This window comes from Mustela erminea, chromosome 5 (genome assembly GCF_009829155.1).
Source record: "Mustela erminea isolate mMusErm1 chromosome 5, mMusErm1.Pri, whole genome shotgun sequence".
NCBI classification, from domain to species: domain Eukaryota; kingdom Metazoa; phylum Chordata; class Mammalia; order Carnivora; family Mustelidae; genus Mustela; species Mustela erminea.
This window is the reverse complement of record NC_045618.1, coordinates 9,741,087-9,757,411: the sequence shown is the minus strand read 5'-3', so window position 1 is coordinate 9,757,411 and position 16,325 is coordinate 9,741,087. Positions and strand designations below refer to the sequence as shown.

Sequence of the window (16,325 nt, the reverse complement as noted above, 5' to 3'; positions counted from 1 at the left end):
CAGGACAAGATGCAGTGACTTGTCCGCAGTCACACAGCACCGCTATTTTGACTCACTTTTATTAAGATTTTATTTGTCCCCCGCCACCCCCCCCCAAACTAATTTTTACTCACTTAATTTAAATGTGGAAATAGTTTCTTAGCTCACTCATGGGGGCCTGTTAACAGTTGTAAATAATACAGCAAGAATTAGGGGAGGATAAGCGATTCCTCTGACCCATATAACCAACATCACAATGGGTGGAGTGTACTGTGTGTGTCAAGTGTGCCTTCGGGGGAAGGGCAGAATGCAGAAAGGATGTTAGTTAAGGGTAATGTGATTTTGTATCTAAAATGATGGAGAACTGCTTTTGGTGACAGGATTATCTGGAAAATGCTTCAGCTGTTTATTTCATTGTTCCTATTCTTATTTCCTCTCTGTTACTTGTACAAAACCCAGTGGGTTCTCAAAGACTAGATAGGGCAAAGATTACTTTTCCCAAATGCATTTCCTCTACTTTCTCGCACACAGCAAGACTACACTGACAAGGGTCCTTGGCAGTAGGGGTGATCGTATTACAGATTTGGGGACTGTGGGTTGTAAGTAGAGAGGACAGGGTCCACTTGGCAGCCTGTCTTCAGAACCTCCCATGTACAACTGCCTATGGTCTTTCTCCAAGCAGAGACTTTAGTCGCATGAAGGAAGGAGTCTGAGCCCCAGTATTACTGAAGGAGGAAAGCCACCTGCTGATCAAAACATTTGCCCTACTTTACAAGTGTGGGAAATTTTTATTGTGTTAAATCACTGAGATTTCAGGGTTTGTCAGATTACCAGCATAATGCACCCAGGGTCACATTGACTAATAGAGTAGGCATTGTCTACACCAAAGCTGCTTCTTAAAGGTGATGGAGACTCCATCACCTCAGAATACACAAAGAGGATAAGATTTCAAACAAGGACACCAAGGAGTTCCATGCATAGAGAAGCACTGGTTAGCTTCAGGGCAGTTGTCTGCAGGATTCTAAATGAGAACAAAGCCTACACCCATCATCGTTGGTTTACCAAAAACAACTTTGAAGGATGCTAATGTGCATTTATTGCCCAGGATGCTCAAAAGACATAATAATCAAATTCAAAACTGCTGCTTTCTCCCTACTTTACTCTTAACAAAACCAATTGTGAAGTAAGCATTGCCAGGTCTCTGTTTCAGAAAATCCAGTTTTTGCAATTACCCAAGATAATAAAATGTGTCCCGGCTGAATCCAAGACCTTGTCTGTAAGGGTTCCTCCACTTCTGTGGCCAAACAAGAGTGACAGCAGCACTAGAGTGGAAAGTACACAAGAGCTCTGCATGGGGGCAGGAGACAGGCAGTGCATCAAGATTTCAAGACGTGACCTTGACGAAGTCATTAACATCTCTTGGCTTCTGTTACATCATCTATTAGATGGGGTTCCTGAAGCCTAACTGCCTAACTTGCCTGGGGGAGGAGGGCTGGGGAGATAAAGATCAACATTCTTTCAAACAAAAGGAAGAAAAGAAGATGAGGGGCTGGGTGGCTCAGTGGGTTAAAGCCTCTGCCTTTGGCTCGGATCATGATCCCAGGGTCCTGGGATCGAGCCCCACATCGGGCTCTCTGCTCAGCGGGGAGCCTGTTTCCTCCTCTTTCTCTCTCTCTGCCTGCCTCTCTGCCTACTTGTGATCTCTGCCAAATAAATAAATAAACCTTAAAAAAAAAAAAAGAAAGAAAAGAAGAAAGGAATGGAAGGGGAGGGAGCGAGAAAGAACAGATTGTATTATTTCCAGAGAGATGTGTGTATTGAAATTAGTGAGGTGTCTCCAGGTTTGGAAGTTCCATAGAAAGATCGAAGTCATACCGTGTGTGAGTATGGGGAATGATGTTAAGGACGGGAGATGTTGTTGGAGGCAGTTACCATAGTAACAAGGGCGCCTGGGCTATGCGAGGGCTGGGCACTCACCATAGTGTGGAATGATGGTCCAGGCCATGGCAGACGCGTAGATCCCCCCCGTCATCCAGAAGATGCCCAGCCAACTAAGGTGTTCTCCTCGCTTCTCCCGAGATAAAAATTCAGAAAAATAGGCAAAAAACAATGGGCAGGGCACCCCAATCCTGCATAAAGAAAATGCCAAAAAGAAAGAATCGAGTCATATGCTACAAATGGTCATAGCAGAAGCTTCTTTGCTTTATACCCGACCCTTGTGAATTTGAAAGACCGACCAAGGCAGGGTCAGGTTTATTTGACCTTATACACTGACTTTACAACCTTTTTCTAAGGTTTAGCCTTGACATAATATCTTTGAAGTCAAACACAAAACTTAGTCCAAGGTTTTCTGGAAGGACCACTGAGAGCTCGAGTAGCAGGGTGCATGCAAAAGCAGCAAAGCCCTACACGTACGTACCCTATGCCTGAGAGGAGTCGGCAGAAGAGGAAGGCTCCGTATCCCTGCACGAAGGAGGAAAGAGAGGCGAAGGAGGCGTTGAGGGCCAGAGACATGCTGAGGACTCGCTTCCTCCCCAGCTTATCAGCCAGGCCCCCCAGGACGAAGGCCCCGGCCATCATTCCTAGGTAGACTATCAGCCCTGCAGGAGTGGGGTGGAGGGAGATAAGAGAGGGAGGAAAGAAGAGACAAGACATTAGAAACCACGCAATGTGCTAGAAAATCCGATGCCTATTTTTAGGCATTCTAGAAATCCCGTGTCCCAGACATAAAAGGTGGACTCCAACAGATGTTCACGGCAAATTGGAAGTGCTGTACAAATTCAAATTCTTAAAAATGCTATCCAAAAAAATAGCCTCACAGATTGATACATACACGCACATCCTAAAATAAATCAACCATAGCTCAGTCTGATGCACCTTTCTTGAAGGTGGGTCTTTAAAGGCATAATCTGCAGAAGGCAGTGTTGTCATTTTATTTTTAAGCAAAAAAGAGTGTTTGTGTTATAAAAATCCTTACCTGCAGGGGTAAGTTTAAAGAGAGAATTTCCAGGAAAAAAATGGCCAAAAGGGTGTAAGGAACATGGGAAGGAAGAAAAAAAGTACAAGCGTAAAACAGCAATTACCAACAAGCCTGGCTATTTTGTGACTCCCAAAAGAGACCTCCTCCATGCTATAACCTATATTCAGCTTCCTTAGGGGAGTGCAGAAGAGACTAGTAGTGAGCTTTCCTTTCTTTAACATATGCAACCTGTATTTGCCTTCTAATAATAAGATCAATTCATTTAAGATATCATATATTGTTGTTGTGATGTTTATGGTCTTCCAGTGAAAGTCAGCACCCTCACAGACGTGGCCTATCTCCAGAAGCACACGGACAACTCCTTCCTGCTAAATACCGAGCTTTTACTAATTATCAACAATGGTGCTGAGTGTATACTGATTTACTCTACCTGTGAAGGAAACTTTGCAGACCGGGGGGGGGGGGGGGGGGGGGGACAAGATGGCGGGGAAGTAGGAGGAAACTTTGCAGACCATCCTTCACCAGGAGAAAATAACTGGATACAAACTATGGAAGAATCCTTTCCCCAGCCTTAACTGTAAATCGAATGAACTGTCTTTCTCAGAAAGGAAGCCTCTGGACCTGCAGATGCTTTATTTATGCAGATGTGTGTCAAAAAGCGCCAACATAAAACAAAGAGCTTCAACTAGCTGGTTAATGAACTTGAAGCTGGTCCCCAAAAGGAAAGATTTGACTATGCTCTGTTTTATCTTCCCCATGACAGAGTTCCTTCTTTTATCATCTGATTCTATGAGATGAAAAGAAATTTTAACTTTGGTGTTGTCAACGGTCTTCACAAAGATTTTCTTCACTCACCTGGGTTGTAACTCTTAGCCTTATGCTACGGAAGATACTATTTCCTTTCACATTTCCCTCTATGCTGTTTCTTCATGGAATATGTCTAGGAGTCTACAAAGTATCTATTAAATGTCTATTACTAAGTAAGCATTCTTATAGTTACTGGGGTTACAGTGGGGTCCAAACACATGAAAATCCCTGGTTTCACAGAGCTTACATTCCAGTTGGGGGAAAGAGATAATAAACAAATGAGTAAAATATACAGTTAGTGGGTGACTGATAAGAGTTCTAGAGAAAAATAATATGAAGGAGGGAAATAGGAAGAGCCAGGGTAGGAGGTAGCAATTTTAAAGAAGATGGTTCAGGGAGCCCTCTCTGAGAGGGACATTCAGGCAAAGACCTGAAAAAAGTCAACCATGGGGATGTCTAAGGGAAATTGGTGAGTCCATGTTCCTGGTTCTGCCATTTCTCTGCATCCTCAGAGGACCCACAGAGAAGTAATAGGGTGAGGGTCCCCCCTCCACACTATTTCACCAGTCTCCCAGCTCAGAAAATGTGATGAGTAATTTCCCACTAATATTAGGTCACCAGCACTTGTGTTTCAGAAAATGAGTCAAGACTTGCAAATACAACTCATATTATGTGTCATGCTGTGTCGTAATAATGTGTGGGTCAGTATGCCCTGCTAGACTATGAGTCTATCTCCGATCCAGCCCTGACCAACACACGGTCTCTAACATCTAGTTTCCTGCAGACTTAATCGTGCTCAGTTCTTAGCCATTGTGAGTTGTGTCCAGCAGGACTGCCTTACTCATTGATGGGGGCTTACATCCATCTTCTGCTGCCATGACTCGTGCTCACCACATAAGCCTGAATGAGGGTCAGGCAATAGCCTCCCTGTTACTTTTACCTGGTGGCTCCAGTCCACACAACTGGCTTTGTGCCTGGTCTTGAGATCCTGATCTCCATGTTGGTTTCCAATTAGCATCTGATACCCCAACCAATTGGAAAAGACCCAAATTCTGTCCACGCCTAACCATGCCCTCCCTAGGAAAGAACTGGGTTCTACTTCCTCTGACTTGGTAACCCACTTAACATGGTGGCCGTAGTCAGGAGCCTCGTATCTGAGATGCCCTGTCCTTTTCTCCCTTTTAGATGGACCACAGGGATGTCACCACCAACCCAACATAAAGTAGGATTTCACATAAGCCCTTGTACTTGGGAACTTAGACTTCTAGACCAGAGCAGAGAGGGAACATTTCTTTCCAAGTTAGGTCTGTTCAGCTTCCAAACTTTGTTGGCCTCAGCTCAACTCCTTGTCAAGAATTCCCGATACCCCATTCATCTTAAAGAACGATACTCTCATGATACATGGTCAATAACATTTGGGATAAAGAAATAGATGTTGAAGAAAGGAAGGGAGGAAGGGAAGAAAGGAAAGAATTAATCTTTCCTTGTTTGCTCATCCCCAGAATGGCTTGCTAAGTGGGGCCTGGTTCCTTCCTTTCAAGGAAGGAACAATACATTATATGATCATCTCCTGATGAGAAACAATGTTCCAATAAAGGCATGTGCTGGGCATTATATAAACACAGAGAAGGAACTCAGCCCAGATACACTTCACTCAATGTGGGAAAGTTTCCAAAAGAAGTCATTGCGCTATGGGTGGAGGTCACAGAGAAGCTGGTCGGGTTTCCATCTTGGGGGGGTGGGTAGTACGTCCCAGGCAGGGGCAGGCAGCAGGTGCAAAAGACAGAGAGGCAAAAAGAACACTTGATAGGTTTAGGCAGTGGCGCCCAAGTAGTTCAGTGTGAGTAGAGCAGAGTGCACGTGGGGGAACCTGGTGAGGCACAGAGGTGAGACAGTAGAGCGGAGACCACCTCATAAATGGCTCGTGGGTGTGTGTGTGTGAGAGAGAGAGAGAACACGTATGCATCTTTGGATGCATGCACATGTAGTTATGTGTGTGCATGGGGCTGTATGCATCACGTGTGGGAGCCTATACATTGGGAGGAAGGGAGATGAGAAATCAAAGGAGTGGTCAGGAGATTGGCTGAGAACCATCTGCACACGCCTTACCCTGGTCCCACTCCAAAGAAAAACACTAGCAGCCAATTAAAGTTTAGTTTCCTTTTCTCAATAAAACTATCCTTAGCACTTCTTAAATGTTACTGCGCACACATAAATCATGGGAGGATCTCATTAAAATCATATTTTGATTCAGCAAGTCTGGTGTGGGGCCCGAGAGTCTGCATTTCTTTTTTTTTTTCAGTTGAGAAAGGCAGAACACACACAAGCCAGTGTAGGGGCTGTGCAGAGGGAGAGGGAGAAAGAGAATCTTAAGCAGGCTCTGTACCCGGTGTAGAGCCCGCTGAGATCATGACCTGAGCCAAAGTCAAAAGTCAGATGCTCAACTGACTGAGCTAACCAGGCACCCCTGAGATTCTGCATTTCTTTTTTTTTTTTAGATTTTATTTACTTATTTGAGAGATAGCATGAGTGAGACAAAAAATGAGGCAGGCAGAGAGGCAGAGGGAGAGGGAAAAGCAGACTCCCAGCTGAGCAGAGAGCCCGACATGAGGCTCCATCCCAAGACCCTGAGATCATGACCTGAGCCGAAGGCAGACACCTAACCGACTGAGCCACCCAGGCGCCCCGAGATTCTGCATTTCTAACAAGGCTGGTGTTGCTAATCCATGGACCACACTCTGAACAACGGGAGGCCATAGCACATGCATCTTCCTAGAAGCACAGTAAAGGGGTAGTGATGAGAATCCCAGCCATAGAACCCCCAAATCTCCTTCGCTGGTTGTGAGATTTGGGAGGAAATTCTCATACCCTCTAAGGGCCTTCCCACCACACGTCTAAACAGAAGACTAGATCATTTCAAAGCTGCCTTCCTACTCATCTGTCTTTTAAAAATATAAATCATGAACAATGATGTTGTGTGGATTTCACAGGAAGCACAAGTTCAGAGTTTAAAAGTAAACCCAGACACACATGTTTGATTTAAACTATCGTGAATGCTACAGGAGACATGCCTAGGGGCCATATGTGGCCAGGGACCAAAAGTAGCTCCTAGGCCTCCAGTGTGCAATCTTGGCCATGAACATTGTGTCAGTTACTAAACTACCGTCACTCAGCCCCGAAACCACCCTTCCAGCCCCTAGTGTCCACCAACACCTTGCATTGCCCACCAGGCACTGCTAGGCCTTGCCAATAGGGGGCACTAGAGAGAGAGAGACAGAGACAGAGACAGAGACAGAGAGACCTGTGCTTTCTGTTCCCATGAATTCCACCCCCGCCTTGATCACCAGGCAGCAGCAATGCCCTAGTACCACACGGGAGCGGCTGGATCCAATTAGCAGAAGCAGCCACATCCTGTTCTCCCCTCCTCTCCCACACCAACACCAGCCAGCCAGGGTCCCCTCTCTAGAGATCTGAGTTACAGCTCCGTGAGCTCCCTTCTCAGGGCTTATGAGGTATGATAATTCCATTCCCTTCCCTTTATTCCCCCAGTCCCAGGTGGCAGCTGCTGCTTGCTTGCCTTCACTATCTCGGGGTACTTTATAAACACGATGCGCTCACCCCACTCATCACTTTTTATATTAAATTCTCTCTGTTCCAATAACTAGTTATGAGTTGTGTCTCCTGACTACGCCTTGACTGAGGCAGACACGTCAGCAAACTGATGCAGCATAGAGATTGGATATTGAGTCCAACTCCTTCGCTTTACTAGCTGAGGATGCCGAGCCCCACATCAGGGCAGAGACTCTCCTGGAAACTCCCTGCTGGCTCAGGAGCTGCTGGCACCATGCTTCTGGGCTCCTGGCCCCGAGCCTGGTGCTACTGTCCAAGGCAGAGGAAGAACTAGAAAAAACAGTAAGCGTTCTTCAAAATGACGTTGCAAGGGATCAGAATATGCCTCCCCCCACCCCAACCCCCAAACGTGCTGCTTTGGTCTAAGGTTTATTTTGAGCTGAAGACGGTTGAGAAACAGCAGACCCCAAGGGAAAGCTCTCTGCCCTCCTGCACATATGCCTAAAAGCAGGCTTAGGCTTTTAATCACTGCAGGCACTTACCAGCCCAGAGACAGCACCAAGAGGGACCCACAGAACAATCCTTCCTAAACAACCTTGTGTTCTGTGAGTTTGCCCCGTTCGCCACTCAGGGAATCCTAGCAGCCCTTTCCTTCATCTCCTTCCTTCCCTACAAAGGTACTGCTCTTCGTGAAGTTGGTAAGCCCGAAGTCGGAGCCATCCCTTTGAATGACTCCTGTGTCTGGGCACTGCATGTGCTTATAAACTGCTTTTCTCTTGTTAATCTGTCTTTTGTCAGTTTAATTCACAGGGTCTGCAGCCTGGAAGAGCCGAGGGAGGAAGGTTTCTCTCCTCTGCACTTGTTGGCAGGCTCCGACAAGGAAGATGGGAGGGAAAGGGCAGATCCACAGAGAAGAGAGAGATAAAATTACACAATGCCTCTGAACTGGCGTTTCTATTAAACTCATTTAAAATCTGTCTTTAGCAGAGGAAATTAAGACAATAAATTTGGATAATTGAAATGCAACTGGAGTATCAAAAATTACTTTCGCACAAAGCAGATAAGGGACTAGCTAGAAAACTGGAAACCCCATCATTTTTCAGTTCCACTCCACAACCTCGCTGGCAATATGCCCCCCCCGATACACGAGCTTTATAAGGAAATTAAAAACGAAAACTGTTTCTTGCAGAGGAGGGTGGGAGGTGTATGAAGCAGGTAGATGTGGGAGGGTGAGAAGGGCTTTAACCCGTGATAACACCGCAGAGGAAATGAAATATGCCTCCGTGGAAGGAGGCGGAACCCACACAGAGGAAGAGCTTGAAAGCAAGATGGTCCGGCTGTGAGTCCTGGCTCTGGGATTTACCCACGGCAAGACCACGTGCAGCCCATTCAGCATCCCTGATCATTGCTCCTTCTTTGTAAAAGTCAGGTGCTGGACTTGCAGGGTTGTTAGGCTGACGTGGGATTACAGCTGATGGAAAGTACCTAGCCCGATACCCGGCACAAAGTAAATGCACAATTAATAAAAGTTGCTACTGTGGTTCTGAGCAGGGCTGCAGAGAACCGGCTGAGACCTCAAAAAGCCACAGGATAAGAAAAATGAAAATAAGTGGGTGGTATTTTAAAATCAAACCAACCATATATGAAAGGACAGAGACTAGCAGAAGAAACTTATTTATAGCAGCATGCCCTTTAAAAGCACCTCCCTCCTCCGTACCTGAAGCAGGAGCCAGGTTCCAATAAAAAGCATTTTGGCTTTTTTTTTTTTTTTTTTAACTAAAACATTTTTTCAAGTTTCCTCTAATAAAACTTCCCTGGGAATTTTTTTTTTCTTTTCCTGACTCATAACTTAAGCTGCCAGATTGTCATCTCCTTTGAGAGGCATCCCTGATGTTCCAAACTAGGGCTCAACCAATTTCTTCTGTTAAAGGGGCAGAGAAAATATAGTTCACTTGTCAATAGTTTACTTTGCAGATGTTCTGTGGTCTCTGCGAAGTCGTCTTCTTCCTTTTATTCTTTTCATAATCCTTTAAAAACGTACAAAAACGGGCCATAGTTTCCAGAACCCTTGTTCCAAAGGAAATTCTGCCCTCCCTGCTGGTCCTTCAGCAATATACTGTTCCCTCCTTCCTAGCACATATGCCTGTTTGCTATTATATAGCAACATCGGTCCAATCCCTCAGATCACAGACTCCTGGAGGAAGGGACTGTGTTAGTTTTGTTCGAGTGAAATTCTCTCTGTGTCTTCAGCGTCCAGCTCAGAGGCTGGCACACGGTAAGCACGCCGTTAAAATTCATTCGAGAAATAAATGTAAGAATTCATAATCACTATAGAAAAATCTGAAAAATAAAAAAAAAAAGTAGAAAAGTGACCGCAAAAACTGTCCACCCCAAGGTGTTGTTACAGCCTGTGTTGGTCTTTGTGTTTCTACCTGTCTACCTACAAGGGCCATATTCTGTTTACCTGGCTGAGACTAAACTGTACTGGAAGTTTTTCCACTTGATAAATAACTCCACAACGGATATCTTTGTGTCCTTTGTGTCCTTGTCCACCTTGCTGGTCATCTTGTGCAGGATTGATTCCAAGAAATGAACTCATGAGGTCAAAGGGCTCAGTGAGTTTGTGGCCCCTGAGACACGATGCCAGAGTTCTTTCCCAAGAGCTCATATATATATCGACCTCTTGCGATCTCTAGAGATGCTTTTCGTGTAGACGCAAAGCATTTACATTTTGCATCAGAGGCAACAGATGAAGTACACAATTAACCAAAGACAAAGAAGTCATTTCTAACTATTTTTTTCTTGCTTGAATACATAGAAATTAAATGCATTAATTATCCTGGGAGTATTCTAAGCTTTCTTTCCCTACAGCCACTCATTTATTGGACTGTGCTTTGTAGGGTTCAAAATCAGTACCTCCCAAGTGAACGATCTCCATTCCATTTCTTTATTATTCAGCCCAAATATACCTTTTTTTTAAAGATTTTATTTATTTATTTATTTATTTATTTGACAGACAGGGATTACAAGTAGACAGAGAGGCAGGCAGAGAGCGGAAGGGAAGCAGGCTCCCTGCTGAGCAGAGAGCCCGAGGTGGGACTCGATCTCAGGACCCTGAGATCATGACCTGAGCCGAAGGCAGAGGCTTTAAGCCACTGAGCCACCCAGGTGCCCCCCCAAATATACCTTTTTAAAGGGCAATATTTTCTTGGACTAGGGCCTGGGAGGTTAATGTGCTAAAGGTTTAACGTATACAGGAATCCCCTAGTGAAGTCTCACTTGGGTATTGAGTAACGGAAGACCATCAGGTTATCTATCTGCACACCTCCGTGTGATCAGATGCATTAGGTGAAGTCACCCGAGTGCTGTGTGTGTACGACATGTGGATGTTTGGAAACTTCTGGGATGAAGAAACACCTTCTTTTGGATCCAGGTACTTGGCACAAAAAAAAGGTTTGGCTTTAATAATAAGTAAAGTAAAAACCAATCTGGCAATCATGATGTTGGACTTTTCTAGTACTTTATGTGTCTAATAAGCTCAAGTGAGTGAATCTTTGGAAGCAGGTTAACTTTCCTAAACTATTGAAAGGTGGGACTCTTCCCCAAATCTCATATAACATATTTATTTAGAAACGAACACATGGAGGAGAAAGGAAGGGACAAAGGAACTAGTATCTGTTTAGGTTCACTCCATGCTAAGTATTTATATAGTAGGTGACATAGGTAATGATTTTAAATTGCCATTCCAACAGTGTGAGAGGAATGTTAATATCTTGATTTAACAGATGAAGAAATTGAGATTGAGAATTTTCCTCTCTGGCCATAATTATATAAAATATCTAAGGGGAACCTGGGTGGCTCAATGGGTTAAAGCCCTCTGCCTTTCGGCTCAGGTCATGATCTCAGGGTCCTGGGATCGAGCCCTGCATCAGGCTCTCTGCTCAGCAGGGAGCCTGCTTCCCCCTCTCTCTCTGCCTGCCTCTTTGCCTACTTGTGATCTCTGTCTACCAAATAAATAAATAAAATCTTAAAAAATATTTTAAAATATCTAAACTTTCTGACATCTGATGGAAGAAATCCATGCTTGCAGGTGAGTGACTCATCAATGACCCAGATTACAGAGTAACCCCCAAGAGAAAATACACCAGGACTATTCAGGGCCACTTGGGTTGGATTTGTCACTCTGCGGAGGATACACCACACTCTCTCATATCTGGCCTTCAGCTCAGGAGAGGCCACAGCCCTATGAGTAGAGCAGAATTACCCCTTCTGAAAATTCTGGGTTCTGTGTAAGACCAACAAGTCCAAAGATGGAAGTCTGCAGACAGACTGGGGAGTCTGAGGAACAGAGCCCCTTGCTTTAACAACATTGTGTAAGGGGAGGACCTTAAATCAGGAAAGGGCTCTCTCTTCAACCATACTTATGGGAAATAAAGACCCTACAAGGCAGCCTGGTGACTTTACCATCCTAGTGCTGTGTGACCAAGCTTAAGCCACGAGGCAATATTCTGGGCCAAACCATGAGCCCGTAAGGAGGCCAGGCCTCAGATCCCCAGCCATGTCTTTGGTGAGTGGAAGACAGGCCGACAACCATGGTGGGAGCAAGGGCAAAGAAAGGATTCAAGTTCTTAGTAAGGTTTCTGTCCGCTGGCTCTGGGGCAAAGTGGTCCCTGGTACTTCCCTCAATCTTCTCTCACATGGAAACAAGAAGCATCAAGAAGCATTTCCTAAGAATACTGTGAGAACCTTGAAATTGCCTTGTTCACATACTACCACAGTAGAGATCTCTTAGAAAAGCAAAGCTTCCCTTCAGGTACCTCCCACAGCAGGTGAGAGGAGGTGAGGTTGGTGATGGAGGGTGTCACCTGGGCTAAAGCCAGTGACACCTGGCTTTAGAGGTATGACATCTCTGACAACTGTCCTAGTACTGTGCACATCTCAAATATGATCATGACCCAGCGAGACTCAACGATCCCTTGGCCATTCCATTAAACACCATGTCAGGGCTGCCACTGTGGTCATTTCTAGAGGGTGGACCAGTCCAGGAGAATCACAATAAAGGCAGTTATGGAGAACAGCCAAGAGCCAGAAGCTGAGAAAGGAGTAGATGATAAGAGATCAGGAGAGAAAACCCAAGTCTTTGCAAGGAAATTTATTAAGTCCCATTCTCTACATGTCAGGGAACCTGGAATAGGGCCATAAACATAAATAAATCCTAGCCCTCTGCTTTCAAAAAACTCACAATCTAATGGAAATAAAGAGGTAGGGAAATGGGGAGTGGTGGATCAGGGCAAGGGCCAGAGAAGGGAAGAAGCAAGAACTCTGGCAAGCTGATACACGGGAAGAGGGTGATGGGTGAGCTTGGCTGTCTTGGAAGAGGCAGATGAAGAGTGGGACAAAGGTAGGGCTGAGTGTCACACCAAGGGATCAGAAAACTATGCAGCTTGTTATTGGCTAAAGTCAACCCAGCAGAACTTAGTTGCCTTTTTTGGTACAATCACTCTGCACCAAACTGGGCCACCTTGTCTTCAAAGGATACTATCTTCTATGTTAGAATAGAGTTGATTTGCAGCCAGCCTGGAAAAGATCTATTTTCATCTCTGGAAACACCTGGATATCTGGCTCTGACTTTTGGGCAAGATAGGGGCAATGGTATTTGTGACAAGCTCTTTTAAGTCTGAAACTCCCCTGGCAACCCCTTGAACCAGTTTACTGATGGTTTTCAGTGGTATAACTGGTTAGTCATCCCGGCTTGATCACAAGACCAAAGGGACATGACGGCCCCTGGGGGAATTTCAGCCTTGAGTTCTCACAGAGTGAAGATTTCTTGAACAGATCTTGGTGATTCAATATGGAGGCAGGTCCATATGGGAATGAGGAGGACCCTGCAGAGAGTGCCTGAATGTCTCTTAAATCCCCAGTGCTTGCCTATATGGTCTTCCTGCATCCTTTGCTTTAAATAAAGGCCTTATGTGACTATACTTAGTGGAGACTTGTGAATCCTCTCAAATATCTAAAATGATGAAATCTTTTCACCGCCTGACTCAAGAATTGCAAAATCAGAAGCCTCCAGGGGCCAGGTCAGGAAGTGAGGATAGTCAGCCAGGCACACCTAGTAAGGAAAACATGCCCATCTAAAGGGAGCAGCCATATCCAATGTTAGCCAACTGCTGTGTTATGGAATATAGATGCTGTTTTAAGGATTTCAAAAAGCAGAAAAATCTGGATTTCTTTTTTTTTTATATTTTTTTTATTTTTTAATTTTTTTTTATAAACATATATTTTTATCCCCAGGGGTACAGGTCTGTGAATCGCCAGGTTTACACACTTCACAGCACTCACCAAAGCACATACCCTCCCCCAATGTCCATAACCCCACCCCCCTTCTCCCAACCCCCCTCCCCCCAGCAACCCTCAGTTTGTTTTGTAAGATTAAGAGTCACTTATGGTTTGTCTCCCTCCCAATCTGGATTTCTAAATAAAATTCTTTGCTTTATAAAACACTTTAGCAGCACAAAGGACTGATATCCAAGATCTATAAACAACTTCTTAAACTCAACACCCAAAAAACATAATCAAGTCAAAAAATGGGCAGAAGACATGAGCAGACACTTCTCCAATGAAGACATACAAATGGCTAACAGACACATGAAAAAAATGTTCATCTTTATTAGAGGGAGATTCAAGTCAAAACCACATTGAGATACCACCTAACACCAGTTAGAAAGGACAAAATTAACAAGACAGCAAACAACATGTGTTGGAGGCAATGTGGAGAAAGGGGAGCCCTCTTACACTGTTGGTGGGAATGCAAAGTTGGTGCAGCCACTTTTGAAAACAGTGTGGAGATTCCTTAAGAAATTGAAAATAGAGCTTCCCTATGACCCTGCAATTGCACTACTGGGTATTTACCCCAAAGATACAGAAGTAGTGAAAAGAAGACCCTCTGTACCCCAATGTTCATAGCAGCAATGTCCACAATAGCCAAACTGTGGAAAGAGCCCAGAAGCCCTTCAACAGACGAATGGATAAAGAAGATGTGGTCCATATATATAATGGAATATTACTCAGCCATCAGAAAGGACGAATATCCAACTTTTGTATCAACATGGATGGAACTAGAGGAGATTATGCTGAGTGAAATAAGTTAAATAGAGAAAGTCAGTTATCATACAGTTTCACTTACTTGTGGAGCATAAGGAATAACACGGAGGACATTAGAAGGAGGAAAGGAAAAGTGAAGGGGGTGAAATTGGAGGGGAAGACGAACCACGAGAGACTGTGGACTCCGAGAAACAAACTGAGGGTTTTGGAAGGGAGGGGAGTGGGGGGGGTGGGTGAGTCTGGTGGTAGGTATTAAGAAGAGCATGTGGGGCGCCTGGGTGGCTCAGTGGGTTAAGTCGCTGCCTTCGGCTCAGGTCATGATCTCAGGGTCCTGGGATCGAGTCCCGCATCGGGCTCTCTGCTCTGCGGGGAGCCTGCTTCCTCCTCTCTCTCTGCCTGCCTCTCTGCCTACTTGTGATCTCTCTCTGTCAAATAAATAAATAAAATCTTTAAAATAAAAAAAAAAAGAAGAGCATGTATTGCAGGGAGCACTGGGTGTTAAACGCGACCCTGAATCTTGGAAAACTACCTCAAAAACTAATAATGTACTGCATGGTGACTAACATAACACAATAAAAAAGAAAGAAAAACATAACAAATAGCATGGAGGACATGGGGACTTAGAGTGGAGAAGGGAGTTTGGGGAAATTGGAAGGGGAGGTGAACCATGAGAGACTATGGACTCTGAAAAACAATCTGAGGGTTTTGAAGGGACGGGGGGTGGGAGGTTGGGGTACCAGGTGGTGGGTATTATAGAGGGCACGGATTGCATGGAGCACGGGGTGTGGTGCAAAAATAATGAATACTGTTATGCTGGAAATAAATAAATAAATAAATAAGTAAAAGGAAAAAAAAAAAAAGAAAGAAAAAAAAAAGCACTTTAGCGGCAAAGCAATTATTTTCCTCCAGTGTTTGAGAAGCCTGTATGGCAAGAGAGCTATACAGGTTTTAGTAGAATGTTAGGAATGTGAATATTTATATTTTCATTAAAATAAAATGTTTCTCATGGTTCAGATCTCTTCATTTTTTATTCCTATGACAACTTGCCTTAATTTGGCATTTGCCTTTTTATTAGGTATCAATTACCCCCCGGATAGTACTATTCAATGCTCTGGGGGGTTTTTGTTGTTGTTGTTGTTTAAGATTTTATTTATTTATTTGACAAAGAGACAGAGAACACAAGTAGGCAGAGAGGCAGGCAGAGGGAGAGGGAGAAGCAGGCTCCACTGAGCGGGGAGCCCGATGCAAAACTCAATCCCAGGACCTTGGCATCATGACCTGAGCCGAAGGCAGCGGCTTACCCGACTGAGCCACCCAGGCCCCCAATGCTCTTTCTCACTGTGGAGTTTTCACACTGTTTTTGTTGTTGTTGTTTTGTTCCACTTCCTATGTTCTTTATTCATATCTTCACATGGGTGACCTCTTCTCATACTCCAGCCCCAGGCTCCGAGAGGCCTTCCCTGATCACCCATTCATAGTGATTCTCCTTTCAAAGGTGGAATCAGGCCAGTTAGAAGGCCATGGACTATATTCCAAGGGAGCAATGCTGACAGCATGGGCCCAGGGTGGTAGGTAGAAGCGAGAGGGGTAAGAAGTGGCGGATTCTGGATGGGTTTAAAAGTAGAGTCAAGAGAATGGATGGTATTTCAAGCAGGGATGACCAGAACCTCCAAAGAAAGATCGACAGAGAAGAAATCCCAGGACCGAGTACTGAAATGTTCCAGTGTTTAAGGGTCAGAAAGATGAAGAGAAGCCAATAGCAGAGACTTGGAAGGACCAGTGGGGGCAGAGGGGCAGACAGCAAAAAAACTAGAAGGGGTCCTGAAGGCTGAACATCAGTAGGACTGGAGAACTCCACAGAGTGAGCTGGAGACAGAAGAAGGGG

General features: G+C 44.7%; 1 protein-coding gene across 7 annotated transcripts in view; it reads right to left on the bottom strand.

Annotated features, from left to right (window-relative positions):
* Nucleotides 1-16,325, bottom strand: part of SV2B (synaptic vesicle glycoprotein 2B) — a 180,720-nt gene that overhangs the window by 41,434 nt on the left and 122,961 nt on the right. For all 7 annotated transcript variants that reach the window (XM_032342104.1, XM_032342105.1, XM_032342103.1 and 4 more), the window contains 2 exons: nucleotides 2,399-2,579; nucleotides 1,957-2,108 (listed from right to left, as the gene is read on the bottom strand). In XM_032342104.1, coding sequence (XP_032197995.1) covers nucleotides 1,957-2,108; nucleotides 2,399-2,579 — 333 coding nt within the window. The remainder of the gene's footprint in view (nucleotides 1-1,956; nucleotides 2,109-2,398; nucleotides 2,580-16,325) is intronic.